The sequence below is a fragment of the Clupea harengus genome, chromosome 3 (assembly GCF_900700415.2).
Source record: "Clupea harengus chromosome 3, Ch_v2.0.2, whole genome shotgun sequence".
Lineage (NCBI taxonomy): Eukaryota > Metazoa > Chordata > Actinopteri > Clupeiformes > Clupeidae > Clupea > Clupea harengus.
In genome coordinates, this window is record NC_045154.1 from 23,070,048 (window position 1) to 23,085,416 (window position 15,369).

The 15,369-nt window shown below is 40.5% G+C and overlaps 3 protein-coding genes across 4 annotated transcripts in view; 2 read left to right on the plus strand and 1 right to left on the minus strand.

Moving 5' to 3' along the window:
* Window positions 1-9,636, minus strand: part of glsl (glutaminase like) — a 30,843-nt gene extending 21,207 nt beyond the window's left edge. For both annotated transcript variants that reach the window (XM_031565063.1, XM_031565062.1), the window contains exon 1: window positions 9,348-9,636. In XM_031565063.1, the coding sequence (XP_031420923.1) occupies window positions 9,348-9,374 (27 nt within the window). In that variant the 5' untranslated portion in view covers window positions 9,375-9,636. The remainder of the gene's footprint in view (window positions 1-9,347) is intronic.
* Window positions 1,045-2,148, plus strand: cart2 (cocaine- and amphetamine-regulated transcript 2). The gene is made up of 3 exons (XM_012842471.2): window positions 1,045-1,340; window positions 1,496-1,579; window positions 1,800-2,148. The coding sequence occupies exons 1-3, from the start codon at window positions 1,176-1,178 to the stop codon at window positions 1,905-1,907; spliced, it is 357 nt and encodes a 118-aa protein (XP_012697925.1). The 5' UTR covers window positions 1,045-1,175; the 3' UTR covers window positions 1,908-2,148.
* The window catches only part of map1ab (microtubule-associated protein 1Ab), a 42,900-nt gene continuing 36,074 nt past the window's right edge, over window positions 8,544-15,369 (plus strand). Inside the window, exons 1-2 of the mRNA XM_031565047.1 lie at window positions 8,544-8,865; window positions 13,908-14,009. Of these exons, the coding sequence (XP_031420907.1) occupies window positions 8,613-8,865; window positions 13,908-14,009 (355 nt within the window). The 5' untranslated portion in view covers window positions 8,544-8,612. The remainder of the gene's footprint in view (window positions 8,866-13,907; window positions 14,010-15,369) is intronic.

Here is a 15,369-nt window from a genome sequence, read left to right on the forward strand (position 1 = left end):
GCCGTAAACTGTTTAGTCACACGGTAAAGTCTGAAATTGCACGTTGGAGACGAAAGTGAAATGATAACAAATGCACAACTAATGTATCCAAATATAGCACTGAGCTGGGAAAGCTGTAACATTTTAGAGTAAGGACCTGATACCTATTAACATGCGCAGAAACCTGGTCTGCTTGCAATGTTTCGTTATTAATATGTATCTGTACCGGCCCCCCCAAAAGCACATTTCCTCCATGAAATCACTGTTGACACAGAATTGAGACATGGACGCGTCTAGACTTCTTCAACTGGGTGCAGCATCATAACAACGGCAATTGTAGTGATGTTTGCTGTTGCACTGTGATTTCCCCAAACGTACCTTAAGCAACGTACTTAACTTACATGGTAATAAAAACTGTACATCTATATATTTTCTATACGGAGTTACAGTTGTTTGTAAATCTTGCCTGGATATTGCTGGATACTGATGTATGCCTGGATATTGCCAATTGGGAGAAAGTTACTGAACCACTGGATAATATTTAATCTTTTAATCTTGCTAAATTTAGGCACATTAAAACCAAGCAATTAAAGGTTTTAGACGGCTGCATAAAAGCATAGTACTCTGAAGACGCTTTAGAATATAACATGTTTATTAGCATAACATCAGCCATCATCGGTTTTTTTTGTGTATGACACACACAACTACATGCCTGCATGTGATTTCTTGGGTCTTATGGTCAGTGGTGGTTTGGCAACAATGTAGGAATATGATTGCGAGCTAAATCTATTTAACGTTATCATTCTACACCTGCATAAACTCAAATGCAGTCAGACTGAATTTGCATCGCCACAAACAACAAAGTTGATATGTTTCTCACATGGTCATTCATCTCAGTTATCCTCTAACAGAAAAAAAACGTTTATAGAGGTCAACAAGAACTTGCTCCAGGCGTCATACACGCACTTGGTGAAAATAACTGTTGGGCGCGTTCGCGCAATGAGGGATTTCGCTTACGCACAAGATAATTCAATGCCTGAGGCGGAGCAAAGCACCTTCGTGTGGATGTTAACGGTGTGGGAACAGATAAAAAGCCTCACAGACCGCAGATAAGACTTATTTAAAGCGACCATCGTGGAGGAAAGGCAGGCATAATTGCGCGTACCAGCGCTGTAAAGCATCCTGCCACCAGAACCATGGAGAGCTCCAACTACTGGACACGGGCTGTTGTTTGTGCCGCGATGTTGTTCGTCCTGTGTGGTGCTGAAACAAACGACTCCGACGTGGATGTGGATTTGGACACAAGAGCGATTCGAGACTTTTATGCGCAAGACCCGAACCTGACATCCGAAAAACAACTTGTGAGTTTATGCACAGGCTATCACGGTAGTATGGTGTAATTGTGTATGCTATATCATCTATTATTATTATTGTTCATAATATAACTTGAATGAGCAAACTGCTTTTAGAAGATTTTATATTTATGCATGGGAATTGCATTATTTAACCTCTACAGCTTGGCGCTCTTCAAGAGGTCCTGGAGAAACTGCAAAGAAAAAAAATTAATCCGTGGGAAAAGAAATTTGGAAAACTCCCTATGGTAATTTCATTTCGTATATTCATTGTTTCTTACGTGATACTATACTTGTCAACGGACATATGCAGGCGTTCCCTTACATCGGCTCTCTCTCCTTTTTGTATTTTTAAAAGTTCTCCCTTAGCTATTTTAACGTATCCACATGAAAACACTTTTTTAACATATATTCGTTTTAATATTCGCTTATCCAGAAAGTTTGACGAGAATATGTTTACCTCCCCAGTGTGATGTAGGTGAACAGTGCGCTGTACGGAAAGGAGCTCGCATCGGCAAGATGTGTGACTGCCCACGCGGGGCGTTGTGCAACTTTTTCCTGCTCAAGTGTTTGTGAATGGACTCTACAGGTGTGCCGTAGTCAGAGCTACGTGAAACGAATTACATGTATTATCAGTAAATCATTATTTATATGCACTTTCAATGCAGAAATCTACTGTGAACACATTGTTAGATTCATATTTTTTTCACAAAGGACTATATCGATGAATTAAATGTACGACTATGTTTAGTCTACTGCATATTATCTGTTCTGCTTCGTGAAATAAAGTGCGTAATGACTTGTTTTCGTAAAGTAAGACTTGTTTTCGTAAAGTCTATCTTCATGTTTCGACTTTTGAATGGCTGAAAAAACGTATTAGCCTAACTGTTATACTGCATTCATATGGTACACTATGCCAGATCAAATGCTTGAAGTCATAAATGTCAAATTGCTAATATTTAACAGCTGACGGCTATAGAAGTTGATCTTCTGTTCTTCTGCGTAGTTATCGGCAAAACACTTAAAACCTCCCAAACACAAGCCGCTCTAATATTTAAAACAATGTGTCAAAAGCGGGGTGTAAATACAGCATACAGTATTCAGGCCATCGCGTTATGAAAGGTATATTATCAGTCACAAATATATAATGCAGAAGAATCTAAGAATCCATATCATAGTCATTTATTCGACTCAAATTGGCAGACAGAAACAGATAGGCTAAAGTGAAATAGAACAGCATGGGCAGTGGCGCATCTACGGGGGGAAAGCGCTGGAATTGCTCCCTTGTCCAAGTCTTTTAGAAAACGTCATCATAATAATCAGCTCAAAATCAGGACCTAAATATCACCACAAACGCTAATGAGCGCTGGCAAGTACGGAACGTACAGAACTCAAACTCCCAAGGGAACATTTGGGGTTTAGCGCAGACCTGTAGAATCCGGAGGTATCCTCCCCTGGGATTGTTTTTATTCTATGTTATTTTCCCGCAGTTTGACACAGGAACAGTAAGCCTAGAGACAGCTCATTGCATGCAGCCCACCTGTCTGACTCAGATGCCTAGCCACACTGCTTATCTACATGAAAACAAATTTTACGCTTGGTCACACTGACAGGAGACATGGACATCGCCATAGGTTACTCATTTATGATTTTTTTTTTATGGACAGAATAAACCGAGGTAGGCCTACAGTGCTGTCTGGAGATTATTCTGTCTGGAGTCTTAACGGTTCTGATCATTTCATTTATTTCATTCATCATTTCTTTGCCTTCAAACTTTTTCTGTTTGAAAAAACGTCTTATATCCTTAGCTTACATACATCTTTAGCCTTGCCTTAGTGAGTTTGCTAGCTTGCTACCAACAGATGTCAACAAAGACGAGCCCTGTAACCGGTGCGGTCTCTCTCTCTCTTTCTCTCTCGTGCTCACACAAAATGCGCGCGTGCGTGTGAAGTAGTTCTGCTGCTTGAATGACACACACGATGATATATTATTTTCGAGGGATTTAATGCATGATCACAATGATCGGAATGACGAATAGATCTGGGCTATTTTTCATTATTATTTTTGTCATTATTCTATTGAAAACGTTCGGGGCTGCGGACGCCTAGGCCTAACGACGCCCATGAGCCAAGTTATACCTGAAATTACAAAACATGGAGTCTTCGTTTTAGTCCAAGTGTGTAAAGGAAATACATTTCAAGGATGGCAAGGAAACTGCTCAGTGGCGCCCCCCTTCCAGTTGCACCAAGCGCACGTGCCATACCTGCCTTACCTTAGATACTTCATGGCATGGGTATGACAGCGTGCGTGCAACCCAACCTTCATCATATGTCCACGCTGTCCAGCACATGAATAAATCACGCACACAAAGGGCTCTAAGCTACATGTCAACCTATGATGTAGCTGCTCAGAAAACTCGAAATGGACAGTTGTTTGAACCCTCATGCAATTGTGAGTATTCTTGGGCGACCTCCAGCGCCACATTTACGTTCTAAAACACACGCCAACACACCCTTAACTCACTTCACACAGCACTGCCTAAACACGTGTGAAAATATACAACATGTCCTAGACCTTGAAGGCCATTCATATCCACCGTCATTAGACATGACAGTCTAATAACATGTTGAGGCTAATTTCATTTGTGAAAACAAACAAAGCTGTGTTATTAATTCAGCCCCGGCGTCTCCAACTACCACTATTACATACAACATTATAGCTATAAAATCCAATCAATGCTTTGGAAAGAGCTAAATATGAAAGATGGAACACCTGTTACACTGTTAAATTGGCGATATTGCCTACACACCCGAGGTCTGTGCACACATGAAACCATCATCTGCTAACATTTTTCACATGTAAAAAGGTCTATTTAAGATGTGGTCCCTGAGCCATGTTATGACTAAAGAAAATACATACAATAGGCCTACCATACCTCTTCTAAAAGAAAAAAAAGTTTTAAGGTTACATTTTCATATCTATTCAATATATTATATATTACATATATTGTCTATTCAACATTTTTTATAATTATGATCTTGGGACTATAACGCTACTCAGGGAAATAGATTTCTGTTGTTACACAACACGATTGTAATCATATTGTGTAGGATTTTGTGTGATGAAAGGTGAGATACAGTGTGAGGGATGTCTGAAATAAAGAAATGTTTAGCATGATTCAATAAGAGATAGACCTAGAAATGAGAAAATCAGGTAACTTAAATATAAGGGAAAACTTAAAGGACATTACTTTTCAAGTTGAAAAAGCCTAATAGCCTAATGTTTTGTATACAGTAAGCAAGATGTATATTTTTACATTCATGTACATTAGAACCATGTGGTCCACATTGTGACATTGTGATTTTGTTTTGAACTAAATTTGCAGAGGAGTTTGATATTCCCTGTCAAATGGCAGACAGTTCTAGAAAATCTAGGCTAGGCCAGAGCCATGTAGAAATGCATTTATTCACTCACTAGCTTGCCTGACAACACACTCACTGTAGTAGCCTCTATCAATGGACAGATTTTCTATCAACCATTACTTACTATGATTGTTATAGTTACTATTCAAAGTTTCCAGATAAAGAATTGATATAGAATGGTGATTAAACCCTTTCATGAGATCTGTTTCATATGTGTCCCATTATAGAAAAGTAATCAAATCAAACTTTATGTATTTATAAGGCGCATTTCATACCAGGTGGTAACACAATGCGCTTTGTACATCTGCTAGCCAATCAGAAAAGAGTATTTCCCCGCCCTAGGAGGTATAACATCTAATGATGTATGGAAATGTATTGTAGAGCATCTGTGCAAACAAGGAGACTATATTCACATTTTGTATTGTGACATTGGTAACATCTGTAATATCAGGAGCATATTTATCTACGACGTATCCGTAGTGTCCAGAATACAAATCCCCCCTCTCAACAACAATAACTTCTAAAAACAAACATGTCAATGAGTGAGACATTGTGTCAAGTGTTTCATTGTTTTAAGAGCTTAACAGCTTTCGTAAGAGCAGTGCTGCTGTAAACAAATTGAACACATCATACACAACTGAGAAGTTCTTTCACGTAGGATGAAAGGAAATCATTAATATAGCATTCTTCCTCACTGAGAGAATGAAAAGATACCTACAGAAACTTACATGACTATCATTGTAGGGTGTCATAGTCATTGTGTTGTAAAGACAGTACATTTATGCTGTATCGACAAAATCAGGCTGATTATATTAAGTGAGCTTGAGCTTGAATTCTATACACCACTTTAAAAGAAGAAAGCAACATATACATAAAGTCACTGAGAGTTGATAAGGCCAAATTAAGGAATCTTCAACATACACATGTTGAATGCCAAACAAACTCCACTATTCCTACTTAATATGCTTATTGTTTATTGTGTAAGTTTATTGTTTGAACCAATGTACCATAGAAAATTCCTGGTAGGTGTAAACCAACTTGGAAATAAAAACGTTTCTGATTCTGATTCTATTCCCAACTGTTTGCTTTACCTATTTGCAACAGACTTAGTGCTGCTACATGGTCCAATTCAGTCAAACCCCCCTCTGTGCTGTTGTCTAAGTCACATGTCCAAGATGTTAGATAGAGCTGAAAAGTCATCAACCAAATCTAAATCTAAAAGCAGCACAAATGTTTTGTCACTGCAAGTCATGTGATTAGGCTTCATGGTACATTTGCTATGGCACACAATTTCACTGCAAACTGAACAGCAGTGGAGTACGTAGTTGTTATATTATCGGCCAAAGCATAATGGTATCTTCAAAATGAGATGACAGAAATGACAATATGTCACCTGTTAAGAGACCCCAGCTATACCCATATGCTGACAGACCCTGTTCTGTGCCGGATATTTGTGCTTGGGATTTAAAAGGTGAAGGTTCCAGTTTGTGTCAGTAGGGGGCACTGTAAGGTTGTATTTTTTCCTGCTGGAGCATGTGAATGCTGACTCACTGCAAAGCTTCCTGCTGAAGAGAGATTGTTGCAGTGCTTGCTCTCCCCATGTCTCTCTCTCTTTTTCTCTCTTTCCCAGTCTCCTCATTTCTCCCTCTCTCACACATACATGCAGACATCCTCATGTGACATCCTCATGTATTCACACATGAAATTCTACACATACACTTTCTCTATTCTTACTTTCTCACACACAGACAGACACAAACAGACAGACAGACAGACAGACAGACAGACAGACAGACAGACAGACAGACACACACACACACACACACACACACACACACACACACACACACACACACACACACACACACACACACACACAAACAGACAGACAGACACAGACACACACAGACACAGACACAGGCACACACACACACACACACACACACACACACACACACACACACACACAGACAAACAGACACACACACACACTCAGAGACACATACAGAGACACACACACACACACGGACACACACACACACAAACAGACACAGACACAGACACAGACACAGACACAGACACACACACACACACACACACACACATACACAGACACAGACACACACCCACACACACACACACAAACACACTTGGGCTTATCTTCTTGACCAAACCTTTGCTAAAATGTTCCTACATCTTTTAACTCCTTCTACACTCTCCCAAACTAACTCTACTAGTTTATCAATGTTCTATCTCTTGCTCTGTTACCCATGGGCTCTTACACGTATCACACGCATTTCATTCTTTCCCTCTTTTCTTCCCCTCTCTTCCACATTTTCTCCTGTGCAGAACAAGGACACAACTAGTGCTTGCTGCAGCAGTGAAACCAATACTGTTATCAGCTATTTTTCAGCTATATTTCTCTTGCTTTTATATATTGACTGAGTCAGACGTCAGGAAGGTCAAGAGTGTGTGAATGTTATGCATGCTTTAGATCAGTGCCTGTGCTGCCATGGGTATACCATGAGAGATATTTTTAGCTGTGTGAACTGCAGGCGCAAGGTCAATAAGGAGAAACGCTGATTGAAGCAGATTCTCAGAGGATGCAATATGTACTTCAGGGATGCTCATAAGATCAGACATAACACGTGCTCTGAATAGCTGAAAAATCAACGGCCCTTGCTCTTCATTATCAAGACAAGACGTTCCCATAACAACAATGAAAATGGTAGTATGAAACAATTAATCTTCTCTGCTGTCATCTGTCCTTTGGATTGTACTATAGTGCGGATTTCACGAAAAAAAAAAATGTTTTGGATTGCAGTATGTCATAGTAATGAGGATAGGTTTTGTCAATATACCTTTACCTGGGTCACATATGCTTTATAGTCCTCTTCCATTTCAGAAATGGATAACACATACTATTATGAAATGCAGCCTGATATGAATGCATCTTTACTGAAATAAAATGCAGCCTGATATGAATGCATCTTCACTGAAATAAAATGCAACCTGGTATGAATGCATCTTTACTGAAATAAAATGCAACCTGATATGAATGCATCTTTACGGAAATAAAATGCAATCTGATATGAATGCATCTTTACTGAAATAAAATGCAACCTGATATGAATGCATCTTTACGGAAATAAAATGCAATCTGATATGAATGCATCTTTACTGAAATAAAATGCAGCCTGATATGAATGCATCTTGAGTGAAATGATACATCAACAATTTTTTGGTACAACAATCGTGTTGAAAGGAGGATTTCTCAAGATGCTGGCAAAGCACTCTACTTGTTTTCTCTGAGCAGTAATATAGCACTATCTTAACGGCTAGTTTGTCTCAAAATGTTGCTGATATCAGCAGGGTGGTCAGCAATTTGACAGAGATGTATTACAGCTGTAGAGGTGGCACCTATGGTGATGCTGTGCGTTGTGTGTTTGTGTTCAGAATCTGGGCTAATAATTAACATTGGTATTTAAATCGAATACTAACTTTTGGATTACCTTTACTTTATCTCTCTCCTTTGATCTCCCTTCCTCTCCCATACCTCTCTGTCTGCCCAGTGTCCTGTTTAATATACCTGTTTTGCAGTAAGAGAAAAAATGTGCTTCTGGTCACTTTTTATCAACGTTTACAGGTAAAGCAAGGTCATTAATTTGAAATTGATATCAGTTTGCAGTGCACCTTTAGTTTTCCAGATTTACGGTTTGGTAAAGCCCTGTGACATCATCCAGCTGCATGTGCCTTTTGACCAATCACGGAGAAGTAAATATCTCCAAATGTGAGCAGTGTCGCTCTGGCATGAGCCCTGCCTGTCTTCCTTCTGCACACTGTGCAAGTGAAAGTTGTCATGGAGATTGATTTGGGACGGGCGTCGTCCCGCCGTGGGGTTGCCATGGAGATTTCGTCCAGGGGTGCGCTAGAAGCGGTGGAGGAGGATGAAGATGGCGCGCAGTTTGGCTCCGAAGAGCGGTTCCAGCACCTTGGACAGCGGCGACGGCTTGGACCACCTTTCTGCCAGGGGAGCTACTACATGCTCATCGTGATAGGGGAGATAGCGACAGAGCACCAGCTGAAGGCTGCCAGGCAGCACATTGAACGGGGTGAGTAGGCTACGTAAAACCCCCTATGTGCACGTGCTTAAGTTTTCCACTTCTTCTGCCCTAATTATGTATAAATAATGTGATTTACGTTGTAAACAACAGTTGTGAATAACATGTGTTGTTTTATAACGCCGGTGAATCTTTTTTCTGCAGTTACCAATAAAAAATAGTTTCCCTGAGTCTTTTGCACGGTAACTGAGCCTATAAGCCCGGACTGCTTAGTTGATTTACTTTTGAACAGGTTTTGAAGAATTATTACAAAAAGCAATTGCATGTGAATAGTTCGTTTCAGTCAGTTGTGGGATTGCCTGCCACTGGACGCTGTTTGTCTATCCATGGTTTTGTGAGGCTCTTAATCAAATGGGTAACCTGCTACTGCATATATATTTTTAAAGTAACTTTAAAAAGCTTGTAAATAATCATCGACTGTCATATAATCACCATATTGGCAAAAGTTCAATCAAGAACGAGGGCGTGCTCACCCAATATTGCTGCAGTACACAAAGCATTTCTCACATCGTTAAGTAGTCCAAGGGGCTGACGTCCTTTAAAATGATCCACGTCCGTTTGAACGGTATCGGAATACGATTCGACGCAGCCATTAACACTTTGGCTAGTTAATAATGCACACTGCGGCGACTTCCAGTGCTGTAACTTGCTAGAAAACTGCGTCACGAAGGCTACCCCGGGTTTCTCAAAGAATTGCTGCAATCGGCTAGGATCCCACAATGTACAGTGCTGTTCCGACATCTGACAACGATTTCTGCCGCAGTTTAACGTAATCAATCTTTATTTCTCCAATATCAGCTAAGCTCTTTCGAGAATGACTGTTACAGCTTAAGTCTAGCCTACAAAAACTATGACAGTCATATCCCATAGGCCTACACGATGTAACTGACAGCTACAAATGTGATAAAACTGCTACATATAGGCGTACACGTATCGACTGTTATAACAGGACAGGGGTATAGCCAACATCATAATAAATAATCATTTTAAAATATAACCGCAAGCTGCAAATATCGGGGTCCAAGCAGATTTGAAAACTGCCTCAAGAAGCGAAAGATTGAATGATTGGATAGCATCAACAGATGACAGAGGACCATTTGAATTTTGTAAATGTTACATAAGGATTTAAAGACAAAATTTGAAGATAGACCAGACCATGTGAGAGGAATAGAGGAAAACATGTTGTAGTTTATTGCAGCGACATCTAATGGCTGATTTGTTTGAAATTAGGGTAAATAGCTACCCCATTCAGGGGGCACTAGCAGGAAGGGAAATGCACATCTAGGGACACAAACCATATATTCTGTTTTAGACACGTGGGGCTACAACCACACCAAGTTTTATGTGGACTGGTGTTGTATAAGTATATGATATCCCTGATCAAAAATTGGTGAAAAAATATGAAAAACTAAAAAAACCTTGACAAGCACTATACTACTGTCAGCACTGGTGCAGTGGCAGTAATCATAACTTTTGAAGTGTTCCCACTACCCAGAAGAGGGACTGCTGAGGAACACAGCCAAGCTAGCAAGGATAGCCTATTAGCACATTCACCTACAACATAGGCCTATTGTTAAAGCAACATTATGTAACAATTGTACCATAATATAACAGTTTCAAAATCATTTTGGTGGTACACTAACTTGTAATATGGAGAAGGGTGTCTGTGCGCCTGGGATTGCACTATGTAACTTTGGTGGACAGGGCGCAACAGTTCTCGTGAGAACTACATAATGCTTTATGACACCACCTCTCACAACAACAACTGGACCCTTTTTCTAGCTATAAGAAGAAGCTAGCACAGTATTCTCTGTATGGACATCATGGCAGAGGCGACAAAGAAACCAAGGAAGACATTGTCAGAGGAAGCAAGGAAGAGAAAAAGAGAGAGTAACCGAGCAAGAAACCGAACGAGAGTCAGTCTCTGCCTTACTTTTACTCATTGGTGAGAGCTAAAAGAGACCAAAGGATGCAAGTCAGATGCCCAGCTGGCTTTCTTTCTGTTGGACTAGTCAGTAACAACTTAGCTGTCTAGCCATGTCTTGTGTTGTGCTTGCTTGATGTTTGGGTGTGTTAGGAAAGCTGTCAATCTCACACTAAATAAGCCTTGGAAGTTTGCAACCTTGAAAACCTAGCTCAACTAGCTTGTAATAAATTATACTGTCCAGTGTATATTATGCACAATATGTGCATCCATCAAGCCACCAACAACATTCTATGAGACTACACATACTCCACATTCGTTGTAATTTTTGTTTTAATTCTTTTGGTTATGTTAGTGTTTATCTCTGATGTCACAATAAATACAACTAGGCAGAGTCATAGTATTTGTGTAAAATCTTGTAATATTAGCCTACTCTACCTTATCAGTCGACACGCTTCTTTGGCATCTGGCGTTGTCTTTGCCGGTTCCATATCCTTCAGCTGGTCAACAAATACACGTTTACTACAGTCCATTAGGGGGTCTCAAAGTGTGTTCTGCATTTACGACAGTGGTGTAAAAGTGAACTACACTCCGCAACTTTAGGGGGAGCTCAATTCTCGCATAATGGGGCTTTAACAGCAGACCTGCTAATCAGTGAAGTGAAGGAAAGTAGCCATCCATTCATGACGATGCGACTGTGCTGCTAATGTTGAAGAGAGATATAGTAATGCTATCAGCAGCAACAGTAACAGTAGGGTTTTCTTTCTGTGATTGACTTTTTATTGACAGACCCAACAGAACAAGTGTTATTACTTTTATTAGTCGTGGTCTTTTGAACAAGAAGTAAGGGCCGCTGTCCAGCATGCTGTGAGGTACTGGCAAACAAAGTTGTGTTCTCCCTTCTAAATGCTGTGGCTGGGGGCACTTCTCACTCTGAAGTAGAAGCTTTAATTCTGAAGAGCATTTAGTTAACCTATAGGCATAGATTACACATAGAAATGTCGACCTATCAGTTGGTAGATTGTAATGATAGGACACTAGTACATAATGATACTGTTTATGATTCAAAAACCATACTACTCACAAAACTTAACAGACACATTGTACTTTTTTTTACTGAAAAGTAAACCCTTCACCTTAGTATAGTCTGTACTATGTTATACCAACCAATCAATCTCTTATTCAAAGGAACAAAATAAAGTCAGTTAAACATCAACATCATGAGACTTGAAATTCATTGTTTATCCTGACTAAACACAAATAAGATCACCCAGACAATTTCTATCAGATTTTCTGAAGCTGATATTGTTACATCTGGGTGTCATTTGGGTTGTTACATATTTGATATTACATATTTGTTCTTGATACTTCTTGTGAACCTCTTTGAGAAAAAACCCACATGCTCTGTGTGAAGCTGTCTGATAATATATATATCTATATAAATCTATATATAAGGGTTTGGGAGACCAAAAATAGAGATACAGTAAGTTGAACAAGGCTTCTATACATAATTAAGCTTATCCTCAAGATAATAAATCCCTCTTACGTCATGAGTTCACACGAGGGACACTAAGTTGAACCATTTGAACATTAATGAAGTATTTATTGGTCTCAAGGGTATGAGCTGGGTGAATCAGTTCAAGTTCTTCACTTGTTAGGCATTAACACCATTCTTTCAACACCAGGTTAATTTATTCTTATAACACCAGGTTCACTCCAAGTCACATATTTGTCCACATATATTCTCCTTTCCTTCGCCTGTGTTGCTCTCATTTTTGCTCTTAATGTTCTTTATATAAATAGTTTTGTGTTATCACATAAGGCTTTGCCCTCTTCTTGCACCAATGTATTCCTGCCTGGGGTGTACAGGGCCCTTTGAGCAGGCAGGGAAAAGACTCTGGCATTTGGCAGCCCAGGCTTTTTGAAGTGTGAAGTCTGCCGAAAGGCTGCAGGGTAAACTGGCACAGAGTCAGTGACATGGAAAATGGCCCCTGCGCCGCCGCCGGCGCTGCTGTAACCGAGACGATGGGCTCCCTGTCGCCCTGATTAGGTCGAGGCTGCTCTGCCGCCTGCTTCCTGCCTTCACACTAACCACAGCCATTTAAGTTTCCACTGTTTTCTTCTTTTTTCTCTATCTGTTTCTCCTTGGTGAAATAGGCTCTGGGAGCCTACATTTATCCTTGATTGTTTTGCATGAAGACTCATCTAATGTGCATGACTGAGTCTTACCACTTTATTGTTTGAACTGCTTCAATACTAAAACGTCTTAAGAGGAAGTAGACTGCTAACCAGCATTTACATCTGACAAAATGAGTGGTACTTAAAATTACTTCTCTATGCTCATGAAAAGCCCTGGTGGAAAGTATTAGGAATGTTGTCAGAGCTTCTGCCTGCTACTCGGAGCATCAGTGTCACAGCAGTTCTTTTGAGTAGAAAAACTCTGTTTGTGCTAAAGAAGCCAAGCAATCTGCCGGCCTAGAAAAGGGAACATAATCGTCCGGTACCGAGAGAACAAAAGAGGATAGGGAGGAGCAGAGGAAAAAATAAGTGTGCTTATTCCCTCAGAACTCTGGCTTTTCCAAAGATTCACTGCAAAAGATCACAGTCTTTTTCATTTTTTTCTTTCATTTTTTTTTTGCTGAGTACTGTGTTACGTAAAGGCTGATAAAGTTCTGTGAATAAACGCACATTCTGGTTCTATGAGTGGGCACGATGTTCTCACTCAAATCAGCTTTTGAAAATTCACCAAGAAATCTAATAACCAACTTTTAATGGCCTGAGCAAATCAGGATCACTGAGAGTGAGAGAAGAGAGACGATGATAACCCATTTAGTGGAGTCTGATTCTCTTATAACTTATAAAACATTTAGGGACTTCCAATATTAGACTCCCCACCACTGAGGGACCCACTTTGGTGGATGCATGGCATTGATTCATCTTTTTGTATTTCATCTTTACATATGGTTGTGTTTGTGACGTGCACTTATATACTGTATATATAAAGTTTTGTGCGTGAGGGCTTTAAAAGACACTGTGAAATGCTCTATTTTCACCAGCAAGGGTTGAAAGCTACGACTGACACTTTTTGTTCTTTGTGCTCCGTTGACAGGCATCCGCTCTTGGGACATCAGCCTTGGGGCATGTGACCTGGATCAGCAGCTGCAGCTCTTTGTGACGCGGCACTCTGCCAACTTCTCCACAGAGGTCAGAGGTCAGTCACAAGCCGTCTGACCCAGAGTGGTCTTTGGTGTCAGGAGGTACAGTGCATCACACAGGGTGCAGAGTCAGAGAGGGGGATCAGTGTGTTCAGAGTTTCCCTGCTATCCAATGGCCCATGAAGTGATCCAAATAACAGGACTAAGCATTTTCAGTATTTGAACCCAAACGGGAGATGTTTCATCCCTATGTGAATATTTGACCTGCTGGGTATTTTGGTGAGATCAGCATGAGATGCCTTGAGATCAGTGACAGGTAGACAGGCTGTGGGGACAGAGCTCAGATGCATTGTGTGGAAATTGATTCTGTCCTGTGAATTTATGCAATGCAGTCTGAGTGTCACATTTCAACATTCAGAGGAAAGGGTTGCAATGAGCTAACATGAATCTCAAAACATTTACACAGCATAGCACAGCACAACACAGCACAACACAGCACAGCACAGCACAGCACAGCACAGCACAACACAACACAACAAAACACAACACAACACAGCACAGCACAACACAGCACAGCGGAGCACAGCACAGCACAACACAACACAGAAATTCCCAAAGAAGGTTTTACTGTAAATAGGTACATAGAACTAGCATAAAGAACATTTTAGAACGCCCCATGATTGTAATGAAGGCACAAGTTTCATCAGAAAACAACCTGTAATATTGTGCATTTATTTACAATGAGTATGGTTGGCCATGCTCTGTACAGTATGTGTCTGTGTGTGCTTGTGTGTGTGCATGTGTGTGTGTCTGTGTGTGTGTCTGTGTGTGAGTATGTGTGCATGTGTGTGTATCTGTCTGTGTGTGTGTGTGCATGTGTGTGTGTTTGTGTGTGTGTGTCTGTGTGTGAGTATGTGTGTCTGTGTGTGCATGTGTGTGTGTCTGTGTGTGCATGTTTGTGTGTCTGTGTGTGCATGTGTGTGTGTCTGTGTGTGCATGTGTGTGTGTCTGTGTGTGAGTTTGTGTGTGTGCATGTTGTGTGTCTGTGTGTGCATGTATGTGTGTCTGTGTGTGCATGTGTGTGTGTCTGTGTGTGAGTATGTGTGTTTGTGTGTGTAAGTATGTGTGCACGTTTGTGTGTCTGTGTGTGCATGTATGTGTGTCTGTGTGTGTATGTGTGTGTGTCTGTGTGTTAGTATGTGTGTTTGTCTGTGTGAGTATGTGTGCACGTTTGTGTGTCTGTGTGTGCATGTATGTGTGTCTGTGTGTGCATGTGTGTGTGTCTGTGTGTGAGTATGTGTGTTTGTGTGTGTGAGTATGTGTGCATGTGAAAGTGATCACTATTAACCCACCATGCAGTTAACTACTGGAGATGTCCATCTCTGTGAACATATCCGTGATCTAAATTTGGGAAGG

Bases quoted from the DNA above. Each gene is read 5' to 3' on its own strand.
- cart2 (XM_012842471.2), top strand. From the start codon at position 1,176: ATGGAGAGCTCCAACTACTGGACACGGGCTGTTGTTTGTGCCGCGATG. The intron at 1,341-1,495 runs GTGAGTTTATGC...TAACCTCTACAG, and splicing joins TGACATCCGAAAAACAACTT to CTTGGCGCTCTTCAAGAGGT. The intron at 1,580-1,799 runs GTAATTTCATTT...TTACCTCCCCAG, and splicing joins AATTTGGAAAACTCCCTATG to TGTGATGTAGGTGAACAGTG.